This window comes from Mastigoproctus giganteus, chromosome 7 (genome assembly GCF_048544385.1).
Source record: "Mastigoproctus giganteus isolate SK-2022 chromosome 7, ASM4854438v1, whole genome shotgun sequence".
NCBI classification, from domain to species: domain Eukaryota; kingdom Metazoa; phylum Arthropoda; class Arachnida; order Uropygi; family Thelyphonidae; genus Mastigoproctus; species Mastigoproctus giganteus.
In genome coordinates this window covers 202,087,202-202,102,307 of record NC_143581.1, presented here as the reverse complement: position 1 = coordinate 202,102,307, position 15,106 = coordinate 202,087,202, and the positions used below count along the sequence as shown (strand labels likewise).

The 15,106-nt window shown below is 39.9% G+C and overlaps 1 protein-coding gene across 1 annotated transcript in view; it reads right to left on the bottom strand.

Annotated features, from left to right (window-relative positions):
• Positions 1-481: 481 nt before the first annotated feature.
• LOC150083579 (ovochymase-1-like) overlaps positions 482-15,106 on the bottom strand; it is a 29,566-nt gene continuing 14,941 nt past the window's right edge. The window contains exons 8-11 of the mRNA XM_090378528.1: positions 9,287-9,407; positions 8,580-8,754; positions 6,100-6,242; positions 482-658 (exon numbers count right to left, since the gene is read on the bottom strand). Of these exons, the coding sequence (XP_090234654.1) occupies positions 482-658; positions 6,100-6,242; positions 8,580-8,754; positions 9,287-9,407 (616 nt within the window). The remainder of the gene's footprint in view (positions 659-6,099; positions 6,243-8,579; positions 8,755-9,286; positions 9,408-15,106) is intronic.

Sequence of the window (15,106 nt, the reverse complement as noted above, 5' to 3'; positions counted from 1 at the left end):
AACGGAAAAGAAACGACCTTGAGCATAGTTGAGTAGGGAAAGATAAGTGTATTGTACTAATAACAGCACATACGTGTGTAGTATCCGTGCTAAGAGTCCATCGTACTGCACCTTTATCAAAACTTGACAATCTTTGGCAAAATACAGACCGCTTTGATGGTAAAAATCGAAAATTGGCAGTTCAATCTCACAGCCGCTAGATTTACTTAGAAACACTAGGGATCGGGCCCAATTTCTTAGTAGTCGACTCCTGAATACAATAAGGTATCTTATAGAACGTTGTAAAAATCATCTCAAGGTTTAGTGTTTTCGTTCAAACATTACAAGATTTCTTTAATAAGGATAGACTGAACATCTTAAGGAAAGAAAGATGCAAGCATAAATTAAGCAACGAGTAGCATTAAACTCATGACACACAGGCAAAGAAAGGTGCTTTATTTAACATTTTATTTAATTAAATGAAATTTCTCTCTTTTGTTTATTAATGAAAACTTGTTTTCTCTCGAATCCAGTCCATGTGGGCACGAACTTTTGTAAATGCAGTAGGGGCAACTGCACATAGGGGAGCGGACATACTACCGTCAGTTATATAGCTGGATATTCCCATTAATACCCAGTTATCATCCATACGACACACCAAAGGTCCTCCACTGTCTCCCTGAAATAAAATATCAACAATTATACACTATATGAAATAAGTGAAGGGATTACATTTCTTACACAAGTTTTTTTGAAATATCTGTTATTATTTTCGTATAATGAAAGCGAGAACATAAACCCGATATTCACTCAGGCACTTATTACTCTGTGGATTGAAAATGCAACTAAGGCAGTGAGGCGTCTGTATATTGTGTCTGTAAAATTCATGTAGTCGGTTGCCTGTGTGGGCAAAAAACGAGTTCCCAAGAAGTTAAAACCACGCAACCCTCTCCTGACACCGATTACCTCTACGTTTTGAAAAGTCCATAAAAATCCCTCTCGTTACTGACAGGGTTCGAGCCCTAGGTCTTTCTGGTTACTGTGGCTGTTGAGGTTTTTTCTGGTTTTTGTGAATTCTGCGCTTATCTTTTCGTGACTAGTGTAGAGAGAGAGAGAGAGTCTTTGGCTTTCCCTGGGCCCAAAGACTACCTTAATACATTCCTAATAATCAGGATCATCACCTCCTGGGCACACTGGAAGAATTCGCAGCCTTCAGTCACTAGACGTCTTCTCCAGAAGAATACAAATATCCATCAACCAAGGCGAACAGGAGTAATGAAACCACATACGAACACCAAGTGAAAGCAAAAACTAAGGACAATAAGATATCAACCCATGATTGACGATCACCGGATTAGGTCACCCAAACCTGGAGACGGGACGCTACCCGCGTAAGACAACAGCCCACCTGATAGAGAAGTAAACAAAAGAAGTCTACTGCAGGACCAAAGAAGGACACTGAACCCAAGAAAGATGAACACAAGGAAGGGGCTTGCCCTTTGAGCGACAAGACCAGATTTGCGACCCGAAGAAGGCACTCTAGCCCCCTTCACCTATAGATCCTATCTCTCTGGGAGAAGGGAACGATTCTTCGGTCTCCTCGCTACCCTCTGTTTCCTCTCTGGTGGGCATGGGCCGTTTGCCTCACCTCCCTCTCTATCTTCACGCTATCAAAAAGCCCCACATACCAAAAGTCATTCGGCCTAGAAAATTGAAGCCATATTACCATCCCCTTCACCAACACGAATAATAAAAATCACTTTTTTTTTTAGGTCCTAGCCGTCGAAATCCCAGAAAACTAAGCAACAGGACCTACCAAAGTAAACTAAGTCTACTGGGCCCCCTGGTCTGCCTCCAAGGGGCGTAAGTGCGGCACCGTTGTACTCCAACAGGGGATGAACAACGGAACATGACATTGCACGATCAAAGATCCATACACTTTTAAATCTCTGGCATTTACAGCGTACTGTAACACACCAGAACGAAAACTATGAGGAGATGAGGGAAACCCCTGGTGCTGCTTAACCCTAAAAACACTTACACTTATAGGTAGTACCAGTTATGGGCAAGACACTGGAAAAAGTGATCGCTAATCGGCTATTATTTATTTACACCAATAAAGCATTATCACTCCGGCTCAATTTGGTTTTACTCGTGGCAAGGGGACTGAGGATGCAATTGCCAGACTCCTTACTTTTCTAAAGTAAACTGATACAAAATACCTACTTGGCCTCTTTGTGGACTTCAAAGGGGCCTTTGACACCCTTTGGTGGCAGAGTGCCCTGGAGATTTTCGGGGAGGGCGGGGTTTCTAGACCAATCTTCAAATTACTTACAAGCTATTTTTACCAGTGCTCTGTCATAGTTAAGAGTGGTATTAAACAGGTCTCTAGACATATTACGAGGGGTTACCCACAGGGATCAATTCTTGTCCCCCCCCCGTGTTGGAAAGTTGTGTTTGATACATGGCTCACCAAGAAATTTGAAGGAAAGATGATTGCCTATGCAGACGATCTTACCATCCTTGGCTGCGGAAATTCAAGAAAGAATCTGGAAAACACAGCTAACTGCATCTTACAAGAACTTCAACTTGATCTGCAATTCCCAAACTGCAAGTTTCACCAACTAAAACATCGCAGATGCTTTTGTAAGTAAAATTAGATAGAGAACGTCCACCACTTAAAACATCATCAACCTGATGATGTCTTAAATTTTCTGCCACATGCAAGGTATGTGAAAGAGAAGTGTAAGTCTTTCTTATCCAGAATGGCACGGGTAACCAGGCAGGAATGGGGTCTGAGAGGTTATTAACTCAAGTTATACTATAATTGTGTTTTTTTTTACCTATCACTGCTTATGCGACTGGAGCGTGGGGACATAGGGCTAACAAGTCCGCAATTATGAAACAGCTTCTGCAGGTCCAGCGTGCTTCTCTCCTGGTGAAGTCACAGGCGTGTAGAAACACTTCTACTATGGCTTTGCAGGTGTTATTGGGAAAATTACCTCTACACTATGAAACACAATATAGATATATGATGCATCACCTGAAGAAGTCAATATCTGTTACTTTGGATGATAGTAGTAGTAGTGGTGGTGGTGGTGGCACTCTCCAAATGCCTGTCCAGTTCCTCCTTAAATTTATTCAACCTATCAACTTCCACAACGACAGATGGAAGTTTGTTCCAGCAATTAACCACCCGCTGGCTAAGCGGAAAGACTCAAATAGAAAACTGGAAAGACTCAAATAGACAACGTTTTCGTTAGTTCCTCAGTTTTAGCCCAAGCCGGGGTACTGGAAACTTTTTTCAGTTTACCATAAAGCTCTTTATTTTAGATACTAATCTAACGACCATTCATCACTACGGTCCCTTCATCCTGAGTGCCGGGCACTCAGTAGTTGAACGATTATTTAACATTTTAATTAATTAAGTGATATTTCTCTCTCTTGTCTCATGGGGTCTTGCCAATGATATAACGGAATTTTGCTAGCAGGGATAAGGAGGTGATTATCCCGTTGTACAAGTGCAATGGTCAGGCCACACCTAGAGTACTGTGTACAGGTCTGGGAGCCTCGTTTTAGGCTCCCAGAGTTTAAGCCTCATCAAAGGCTTAAATTCTTACGAAGTAAGGCTTGATTCTGAGATTTGCAGCGTAAGGAGACTAGGTACTCTGATTGAAATGTATAAGACTTTGAATGGATTGCTCAGGCTCAATGCTGATGGGATTCTCCCTCTTCCTCAGATTACAAAACTGAGGGGGTCATAGATTCAAACTAAGGAACGACAGTTATCAAATAAATTTGCGGAAATTTTCCTTTAGCCAAGGAGTAGTTGATTGCTGGAACAAAGGTCCACCTGTTAATGTGGAGGTTGATAGCTTAAATAGATTCAAGGGAGACTTAAACAAACATTTGGAACAAATGGATTGGGTGAAATGGGAAGCCTTTTTTTGTTGTTGTTGTTGTTTTGGCTGATGCTGCATAAGCTTGCTTTCTTGCATCATATTCCTGTACTAATGCTAATGAATCAAAGCGGCGTCCACGCAATGGTTTCTTAATTTCTTGAAACAAGAAGAAATCTGACGGTGCTAGGGTAGGAAAAAGTTCTCAACATCCGCATTACACAAATCCAACAGATAGCGAGAACATTGCATTCGACACTGCTTCTGCAAAGGCGTCAGAAATTTTGGAATCCATCGTGCGGAGACCTTAGACATGTGCAGATGGTCGCGTAAAATGCTGTTGGCAGGCCCATAACTAATTCCCACTGCATTTGCGATAAAATTAATTGTCACACGTCTGTCACTCAGCACCAGCTGCTCAACCTTTGCAACCGTCTCACGGTCTTTGGATGTTGATGGCCTTCCTTCTGTTGCCTCGTCAAAGACACTTGTACGACCGCACTGGGACTCCCTTCTCCACTTTTTTACAGTGTCATACGATGGACAATTCTGCCCATGCACAGCTTTCATTTCTCTGTCAATTTCCTGAGCTTTCTTTCCCTGCAAATGCAGGAACTCAATCACTGCTCAGTACTTCACTTTGTCAACCCTAGAGTCCTTCCTCAGATTCCAGGCTCCACATCTGGTGTACGATCACCTACGGGAATGAAATTTCACATGTTGGTTATTGAATATGTAGACAACGTATGTTAAAAACAGCATCTTCCTACTGATGTTTTATCGACCGATTTTTTATCTAGGTCAGGGTACGAACATTTTAAACCCCCTCGTATCTAATACGACGTGGGACCTACCATTTGCTCGTAATATAGCCTGTACACGTCTCATGGATTCCACAAGGTGTTGTGGCGTGTCTCCTGGTAGTACGACCTCGTTGCATGCGTTGCACAGTGTCCAAAGTTATTATTCAACGTCGAACACTAGCCGGTCTCGGTAAACTCGAGACACCACAGAACCCCTGACCGTGTAACCCCTGACCCTGTAAGCGTCTGAAGTCGAAAAGATAATAATTTGATAGCATTTTTTTTTGTTGTACAGCTGAAATACTGATTTTGCTGAATATCAATTAAACCAATTAGTGTTCATGGTTTTATACCCCAGAAAATTGTGATTTTCATCCAGCCAATCCAGAAAATCGGACTCTTGGACAGTAAGGTGGTAAAATTAGAAGACCTCGTGGGCAGCACAGTTAGTAGGATCGGTGTCCTCTTTACACCAGGTGGGAAAGATCTGAGTGCTAATCCCGTCGATGGTGAGAGGAATTTATGGGCATTTTTCGCAACGTGGCTGAATTAGTCAGTCTGAGACGAGATAGAACAGTTTTTTCTCCCGGAAACTCGAGTTTTCTGTCCAGCAAAAACAGAAAATCGACCTCATAACACACGCAATTCACAGATAATTTACACGGAGCAATATTGCCTTAGTCACTGATGCTCATAAAAAAAACTGCTACTACTAAGATAAAGAACAAAAAGTAGTACCATAATCACCGTTATTAACTGATGGTGATATTTAACATCATAACAAAAACGCAACTATAAGAACAAATTGTAAAAACCCATAACTGATAAAAGCTTTAAAAATCATAAGAAGACAGGAGTATTTTTTAAATACTCCTGCCATTAATACTTCGTAATAATAGCTTAAACATCTCACCGCCCCCCATGACTACCTAACAAAATATCTGATTAAAATCACACGGTTTAACGTTCTTCTAACCCAATCCTGCTCTGACCCTTAAAGAATTTCGAATTTTCTCAGTTACCCCATTCTTATTACGAGAAATAATTCATTAATTTTAACGAATTGAATTTACGAGAATTAATTCATCGATTAATTTCAATTGTTTTATAATAAGAAACTTAGAAATAATATTATCAATTCTCCACAGCATAATGTAAGAGCAAATTGGACATCGCTAGGCCTGAACAACCATGCAAGTTTTACTCAAGCTAATTTAGAGAAATCATGCATTTCACCTGCAAATTTTAATAAGCTCAAATAATTTTGAAAATTAAATATTTTATATTATTAGGATTTTAGGAACTAGCCTTATAAATTTAAAAAGTAACCTTTATCTTTTCCAAATCAGAGAAAGCAGAGTAAGTAATCGTAAAGCTAATGTTGAAAAACCACGATATAACATGAAAAAGATTCTTACACTGCACACGCCATGTTTGTTTACATTTGTAGCGCAAACCATCTGGTCTTCTAAAAATATTGATTTTGTGTTATTGTGGTTGCAGACGGATTCTTCTTCGATGACCATGGCTACTTGCTTCAATCGATTATCGGAGCCGCTGCCTGTAAACAAACAAGGGAACGGTCAGATATTATTTTACTACAAACTGGTAAAATTGCTGTATAACTTATGCAAATATACGCAAGTGGCCATGTGTTTTTGTAGGGGACGGCTTCTAGATCGTTAGTTAAGCTCCGGCTCGTATATCTGTGAAGAACACTGTAACAGGGCCAGATATATGAGTAGTGTGCACAGTCTGTTGTTGTGTTCTGGCCACTTGGCTACCCAGAAGAACCAGCTACCTAGAGAGGTGATTCTGGATCAGTGGGTCAGTTCAAGTAGATGGGACACCTATGGTCTCAGGGTATGAGACAAAAATACATAAAAGAAAAAAAGAGAAAGTAGTAGATCTTCCACTTGTGCAACCATTAAACACAGCAGCATCAAAATACATCAATGCCTCCAACCACACGAACTTTACCAATAATGAACGACTGGAATTATACTTTTCCTCAGTTCAAACCCTTCTTCAGCAAATACTAGAGACATTTTAAACTTGCTATGCTCTGATAAAAACATATCTTCTTGTCCTTCTAATCCTTCCTGGAGCTATACTGTCAAGAATGTAAGAATGTCACTTATGGCTATCGTGGTATCTTCATATATTCGACAATGATACAGTACGTGTTGCCAGCAGCCCCTGGCCCCGCAAAAACAAAGGTCCGTGTTACTCAGTCCTAATGCATATAATTTTTCATTCATTGAGCCGTGCCCTCTAAATAAAAACTAGGACTGTAAACTAGACTTAAACCAATTATGAACTTTTTATCATTAAGGAAAGTCATATCAGGGATGAAAAAAAGTTGAGGACCCTTCCTGTAGGTGCGTTATTCCGTCTTGTGTGTCATAAGTCAATTGCTTCATTCAAACGTTTTTTCTTTTCGCCTCAACAATCGCAGCGAATACAAATCTCTAAACCTAAAATTCCTGTAGGAATTTCACTCTTAATATGGTAATCGTAGCCTGAATCCTAGCTATTTTAACTCCATGGAACCAGGCTACAGCACCATGTGTAGTTATAGGAAGAAGTACTGCATTGTAATACAGAAACAGTGTTTTATGTGACCGGCCTCAGTCATACCCACACCGGGTGGAAAAATCCTTAGTTCGAGTCCCGTCGATAACAGGAGGAATTTTTATGGGCTTTTTTCACAAGGTGGCCAAGTTAGTCGGTCTCAAGCAAGGGTAGCATGGCTTTTACTCGGGGAAATTCTGGTTTCTTGTCCAGCAAACGAAACATCGACCACATAACACACGAAATTTACGCCAGTATACACGGAGCACTATGACCTCAATCGCTAATGCTCCAAAAACTCTACACCGACTCGCTCAGACTTTGAAATTCTAACAATAGCCATTGAAAATTTCCTAATTTTATTGCTTAAATATATAATAAATGCTGGTAAAAAGATAACTTACTGTCCACAATAATTCCCAGGTATTTAGTATCAAGGATCCATGGTCAAGGACCATGGATCCTTGATGCTAAATACCTGGAAATTGGGAAAATATTGTGGAATTACTGGCAGTCGACATCCTCAGGTCAAGTTGATCTGATGATGTCGATTTATATCCTAAGCCATTTTAAATATCATTATTTTGCTTTTATAAGGACTAATAGCGAGTTTATAGCTTTGAGCGCAAGTAGTGTGTTGACAAATTAAATCTGTCAACACACTACTAGCACTCTGTTCTAAGAGAAGTCTGCTAACACCGTCCTACTATTACAATCGTCAAATCATCTACAAATGCCAACCAATTCTGTAACATTAGATACCAAATAAAGGGTCCCAAGACAGAGCCTTGAGTACATCCCCTCACAATCTGATTTCGTGCTCAAAGTTGCTGTACTTTACTAATCCATGTTGAAAAGTAACTGTTTAAAAGCAATGTACAACTCCCTGGAACAATCAGCGTTTCTTAACTGAGCCATTGCCACCTCACACCAAACTATCAAATGTCTCTTCGAAATCAACTTAGATTGTTAATCCATATTTGGATGTTGAATTCTCGATATGCGTTTGAAACGCCACTAGACAATCTTCACTGGATTCCACGGGAGTAAACCTACTGGCCAAAAAATTAGAAACGTTTATTCAATATCTGTTAGGAAACTGTTTGCGTTGTGGCTCCTGCTAAACGTGCTCCAACACGTTTATCACGCCATTCGAAAAATTAGATTACCAGATTTAATAATCTGTTGTAACAAAAAGTTTTTAATTTTTTGGCCACTGATTGTGTTTCAAAAAAGAAAGAGATGTCAATAATTTTGCATTAAATAGTTAGAAATAGCGAGTGAAACAAAAAATAGTAGTAATAAATAAATTTTAAATGAGAACCTCTGGTGGCACCCCAGCCAGTAGCGTAACACTTGGTTCCAGTTGGCAAATAATAATTGAAATGTGGGAGACAAACAGGCTTGATGTAAGAAGTGAATTTTAAAGGAGAGTTCAATTTAATTAGTGCAATATCATTCAGGATGGACAGCTTCTTTCCAGAGAAAGCGTCTTCCCCCTGAAATAAATAAATAAAAATATACAAAAAAAGTTAATTTACAGCTAACTAATTAAATACTTTACGTGATAAAGTTTTACTTAATTAGAATATTATTTTTATAATAAATTAATGTCAGGATAGCTAATTTTTATCTCAAACTACTTGGAAATTTCAATTGAAACCCTTGCGATTATAAAATACATTGAAATAAGATTTTAATGCATTAATTGAATTTTTGTGGTGGTGCAGGTGGTGAATTTACTGTCCTCTCTTTATTGGAAACAAGACTTCAGTTCAATCCCATCAATGACTAGCGGATTGTTTTTTTTTTAGGTGGGGAGGAGGACTGTCTTTCTTCCAACGTGGAAGAGTTATTCGATCCCAGCGAGGACAGCATGTTCCTCTTTTTTCTCCTGGAACGGGTTTTTCATTCAGAAAAACAGCAATTCACAGCCATATTATTTTGGCCTAAGTTGCTATTGCTCCTAAACTGTATTAAAACGAATGTACAATAACTTCATGGAGTGAATGAAACATTTTTTTTTTTTACCTTAGGCAGGTAGTATTCCGGATGCACGTGGATTTCTCTCGCATATCGAACTTTTTCCGTTTCTTCAGCGACGAATTTGTCATGGTTTCCGAAGTGCAGCCTATAGTACTTCTCTGGCATCCTGTAAGACATATAGAAGAGGAAATTTCAGATCTCAATAACATTAATAAGAGACGCAACCATAGAATACTGAAATAGGATGGGTAATTGAGTTAATTTCGATGTACGAACAGGTGGAAGCTGACCATGGATTTATCTAAGTAGCGTCATTGAAGTAATGTTCCTTTGCGTGTTCAAAAATTTTGGTGTTAAAATACAAGATAGTTTTTAAGATTTCTTCATTTAAAAAGTGTGTTGTCACATTGGTAGAGCCAATATGGATGCCTTGTGGTAACAGTTGATGGTACCGTGCAACCTTTGGCTCAAATCGTAGATCAGGGATTTTCATTGCAAATAGTACAAAGGGAAAAAGAAGGAAATACTGTGAGTAACCTGGTACATACTCGTAATTTAGTGAAAACCTTTTGAAGGTAGTTCTGTTGATATAGACTAGAATGGCTAGTAGAGTAGATTAAGAGATTGAATAACAGATTGTGCATTCATATTATTTACCGATATTATTTACACGTCCATAATTATTTACGATGTCCCTAAAGATCTAAGTCGGAAGGATATAAGAGAAGGTATATAATTTCAATATCTACAGGACTTTGACTTCACCCACGAAGAAATACAAAAGGTTACCTGTTGCGATTTAGTTCAGCGACCAAGGCCAAGGTGGTTAATTGGGTAATGGGAGTGTCACCTAGAATCGTCAAATGTGTTCTGTTAAACGACGCATTATTCTGGACTGTTCCTCACATAAGATCCGTAAATTCACAGGAGTCAACAAGTGCTTCAAATGCCTCGCTTTTCGGAACTCGTCTAGCCATTGCACTCAAAACCTAGTCTCTTGCGGCCTTTGTGCCCCTGTAGGTTATATTTATAGCGACTGTCCCAACAAAGAAATTCTAAAAAGTGTATTTATTGCAAGCGGAAGAATCGTGCTTTTGATCATTCAGTAAGGGACGCAAATTTCCCAGAGTATTTGCGTGCGACAGAGATTCCAAGAACGATCTTAAATAAGTAATTTAACCATAAATCAACTGATTTGTGATATTGTAAATGCTGCTTCTAATTCTGTGCGTCAAATGCTGGACGTTGTCCTTGGACGAATATATTTACAGAAATTAAAATCCTCCCAACAGTCAATGATCTAGTGTCGTTTCAAATGAAATTACTGTGGCTGCGTACGAAAATAATTATGATCTTATGTCTTCAGAAACCATTTTACTTGAAACAACTGGGTGGTACTGACTTTAAAATCACAGGTTTTTCCCATCAGTGTTACAATGATTTATAATTTTTCATATCCACCTGAAAGTGCAATTCTAGTGCTCAATAAACAGTTGGTTATCACTACAATTCCTTCTTTCTTTTTCACAAACAGTTACTTGGGTACATATTGAATCTGCAAAACAGTGTCCTTTTATTTAGTTTCTTGGTATTGTCCCGCTACAGCTGACATTCTAGGGTCTATACCACAGGTGCATTGCTAAAAAAAATAGTACCGGAACGCTCGTTGTGCAGAAGACTATATGATAACGCCACATCGACTGTACAGTAACTGAATCAGACTTCAGACTCAGGTTCATAGAACAACCAGTTCTGGCGTTCAGCTGATGGTGAATCCAAATGCAGTATTCGCATGCATCACAGTATATCTTATTCGTTGGATCTCTTTCTCTAACACATTGTATTTGAGTAAGAAACGTTCAAGTTTCATTGCGAAATTTATATTTTTGTTTTTAAATAAATTTTTAAAGAAATCTATTCATTTTAAATGTTACTATTAATATATATTTTTAGTAGCAATGGGTAAAATAGATATTTCTCCCTCCCCTTTGATTATGCCATTGTTTCATAATATTGGGTGTATAAATTTAATGATTTTCTATTATGATATTTAGAAAAATGTACAAAAACGTCGTTCCAATGCGTTACGGCCCGAATACACCACCGGTCTATACAGAATTAGAACAAATAATTTGTAAATTGTTTTCTTCTAAAGTCATCATTACAACACATTCTAATGCTAAATCACACGTGTGGTTCAGAGGGCATCTGGATTCAAAAAGGTTGCAATCTCATTTCAGACTGAGATGTCATTATCGATCTTACGCTTCATAGAGGTATTATTAGCATTAGTAGAGGCACATGATGCAAGAAAACAAGTTTATAACACCACCAGCCAAAAAAAAATCCTTCCCATTTCACTGATCCATTCATTCCAAATGTTTGTCCAGTTCCTCCTTGAATTTATTTAAGTTATCAACTTGCACACAACAGATAGAAGTTTGTTCCAGCAATAAACTACCAGCTGGCTAAAGGCAAACTTCCGCACAGCTATTCTACAACTGTCTTTCCTCAGTTTGAATCTATGCCCCTTCAAGTTCTTAATCTGAGCAAGAGGAAGAATCCCATCAGCATTCAGCTTGCTCAACCCATTCAAGGCCTTATAAACCTCAATCAGATCACCTCGCAGGTGTCTAGACTATCGAGGCTTAAGTTCCGCAATTAGCAGAACTGAAGCCTTTTTTCATAAGAAAAAAAAAAAAGGCTTAAGTGTTCTGTTTCCTTTATCTGCACTCATTCTACCAGCTCTACATCCTTCCTAAAATGAGGCTTCCAGACCTGTACGCGGTACTCAAGGTGTGGCCTGACCATTGCCTTATACAAAGGGATAACCACCTCCTTATCCCGGCCTCAAAATTAATGTATATATTTGACAAGACTCCATGACCTACTCTGGCAACCTCCCTCCACTGCTCAGAAAACTTCATAACTGAATGCAGAATTACCCCCAAGGTATCGTTCATTCTCCACCTCCGTGAGTGTAACACCACATAGTTGGTACAGTTCTCTGTGGTTACTGTTACCCATATGGAATACTTTGCATTTGTCAGTGTTAAATTTCAGTTGCCACTTCTCATCCCATATATCAAACTTTTCCAGATCCTGTTGCAGTAGCACACTGCCATTACTGTCATTAACAACCCTGCCAACCTTTGTATCGTCTGCAAACTTTGACATTAAGCTTGATATACCGTCATTAATATCATTGAGTTTGTACGAAAAATCCTCCATTATTAGAATTTTATGGAGGTAACAGTGCTAGAACTTAATGGTGAGAGTCAAGCTATCAATACCAGGATTGAGGTACTTAAAGGGAAAGATCTTCACGATGATAACAAAGAATATGCAAAACGAGTTGAGAAGCTGGAGATCGCGCCTCTCCAACTAAGACTTATGGTCAAGTGGCTAAGCATCCGACGGAGTTAAAGCCTAGATCGAAGACAGTCATTTTGAAGGTGATATCTCAAAGATTTACCTCCATTGATGAAATAACAGAGGCTAGAGGAAGATATCAGACCAGTACTTCCCAAAGTGAAAATAATTACTCTTAGACCTATTCGGGACCGCAGGGTAGCCATAGCGGCAGCTTCCAATCACGCTGTAGAACAACTGACAGAATGTCCCCAAGTCAAAGAGCTGGGCCTGAAGGTCTACAGGCCTTCTAGGAAACGCCCAAGGTTAGTGGTGTTTCACATTAGTCAGATTTTGACTAATGACTACTTCTTTCAGGAGCTCTATGAGAGGAACCTGGCCGAGTGCGAGGTAACTCGGAATCAGATGCTAGAAGAAGTAAAGATATTGACAATGAATAAGGCCAGAAGTTTCTCTGTTTTTAATATATCCTTGAGGTTTCTGGTGCTGTCAGAAGGATCATGATAGCCCGGGTAAGGATGTTTATTCGATGGCCATCGCACCGGATGAGGGATCTCTTGATGCTAAGCAAGTGCTGTAGACGTATGTTATACGGCCTTGTGGCCAGGCTGTGTGGCAGATGTCATCTGTGGATATTGTCCTGAGCGTAGCCACTCCTTTAGAGAGTGCAGCAAAACAGATCAGACACCAAAGTGCGCAAAGTGTTGAAGGAGGAATTGGCCTTCTGGACACAGAGCAGTAGATGAAAAAGTGTTCTGTTATACGCTGTGCTGTCACTTTATTAGGTACACCCCTGCTGTGCACACAAATGGTTTGTCCCAAACGTTGCAAGTCACATGACCACAGTTGCGTTATAAATGCAGCAGAACAACCTTTCTAGTATCAGTTAAGCGTACAAACCGTAGCAAGAATGGGGAAAAGGAGTGATCTAATGGAAACGGCATTTCTCTAAACTGTTCTCTGAAACGGCAGTTCTCCTGAACTTTTCACGCACCACAGTTTCATGCGTGTATCAAGAATGGTGCAACGAACAGAAAACATCCTCTCAACGGTACTCCTGTGGAAGAAAATCGCTTGTTGATGAGAGAGGCCAGAGGAGGATGGCTAGAATTGTGCAAGCAAACAGACGGGCCACAATGTTCCACATCGCGTCAGAATACAACCTTGGTGCGCAGAACAAAATATCGCAATGGACCACTAGTCTAGTCGCACTTTGTCGCGAATGGGCTACAACAGCCGACGACCACATCGCGTACTTTATTATCAACGAAGAACAAGAGAGCGCGCCTTCTGTGGGCACAACAACACCAGCACTGGACTATCGAGGATTGGAAAACAGTTTCTTGGTTGAGGAGTCGAAGTTCATGGTGCATCATGTTGATGGAAGGCTCTGAATTTGGCGAAAACAAAATGAATCCGTGGACCCGTTATGTCTGACGACTACTGTGCAAGGTGGTGGGGGCAGTGTTATGGCGTGGGGAATGTTTTCTTGGCACACGTTGGGTCCATTGATACTCATAGATTCACGTCTGAATGCCAAATCGTACCTAAACATCGTTGCTGACCAAGTGCATTTGTTCATGTTGACGGTTTATCCTCCGTAAAATGGTTACTTCCAGCAGGATAATGCGCCGGTGCACAAAGCCCAAATCACTATGGAATGGTTCCAGGAACACGCAACGACTTATCTTTGTTGCAGTGGCCTGCTCAGTTCCTAGGATCTCAATTCTATTGAACATCTTTGGGATGAGCTGGAAAGGGCTTTTCGCTGCAGGCCTACACCTCCGTCGAATCTCAAAGAACTGCGTGACACACTCATGTCTGCATGGTACTCCATTCTTGTACAACGTTTTCAGCATCTTGTTCAATCCATGCCTAGACGAATTCAGTCTGTTTTGAAGGCTAAAGGAGGCTCAACACGCTACTAAGTAGGTGGACCTAATAAAGAGGCAGCACAGTGCATAAGGGCGACTGATATATTAAGAAGGAGAACTGATTAAGAATTTTAGATTTAGATCCTGCCGTATTGCTCAGTAGGTGCCTTCCCCTTTGTTGGAATGAGTCAGGTTGATTACCTAGAGATAGGTACGGTCTGAGGGTGGCTGCCTCAGCTTATGGACCAGAAGCTGCTTATAGCGGTATGCTGAATAGAGCGTCGGGGATCCCAATGGCTGGTGTGGGAATCTGGAAATGAAGTTCTCCTCTTTTGGGAGGTGAAGTATTGAGTACAGATAGCTTGTATAAATACTTCTGGAAATTATTTATATAGTATAATGATGTGATAGGAGATGCCAATTGCTTTAAATTATATAGAGGAGAGCGAGACTCCTCTCCTACCTGCTTGAGCTGAGCCCTTGAGTAGGGCGAAGTATTCTCGCAGCCAGTTTAATATGGGATTGAGTTTGATATTTTTAGTTAATCAATGAATTTTTGTTTAAACAAAAAAAAAAAAAACCCTATTATTTTTAGGCCATTCTTTTGATTAGCCGACTT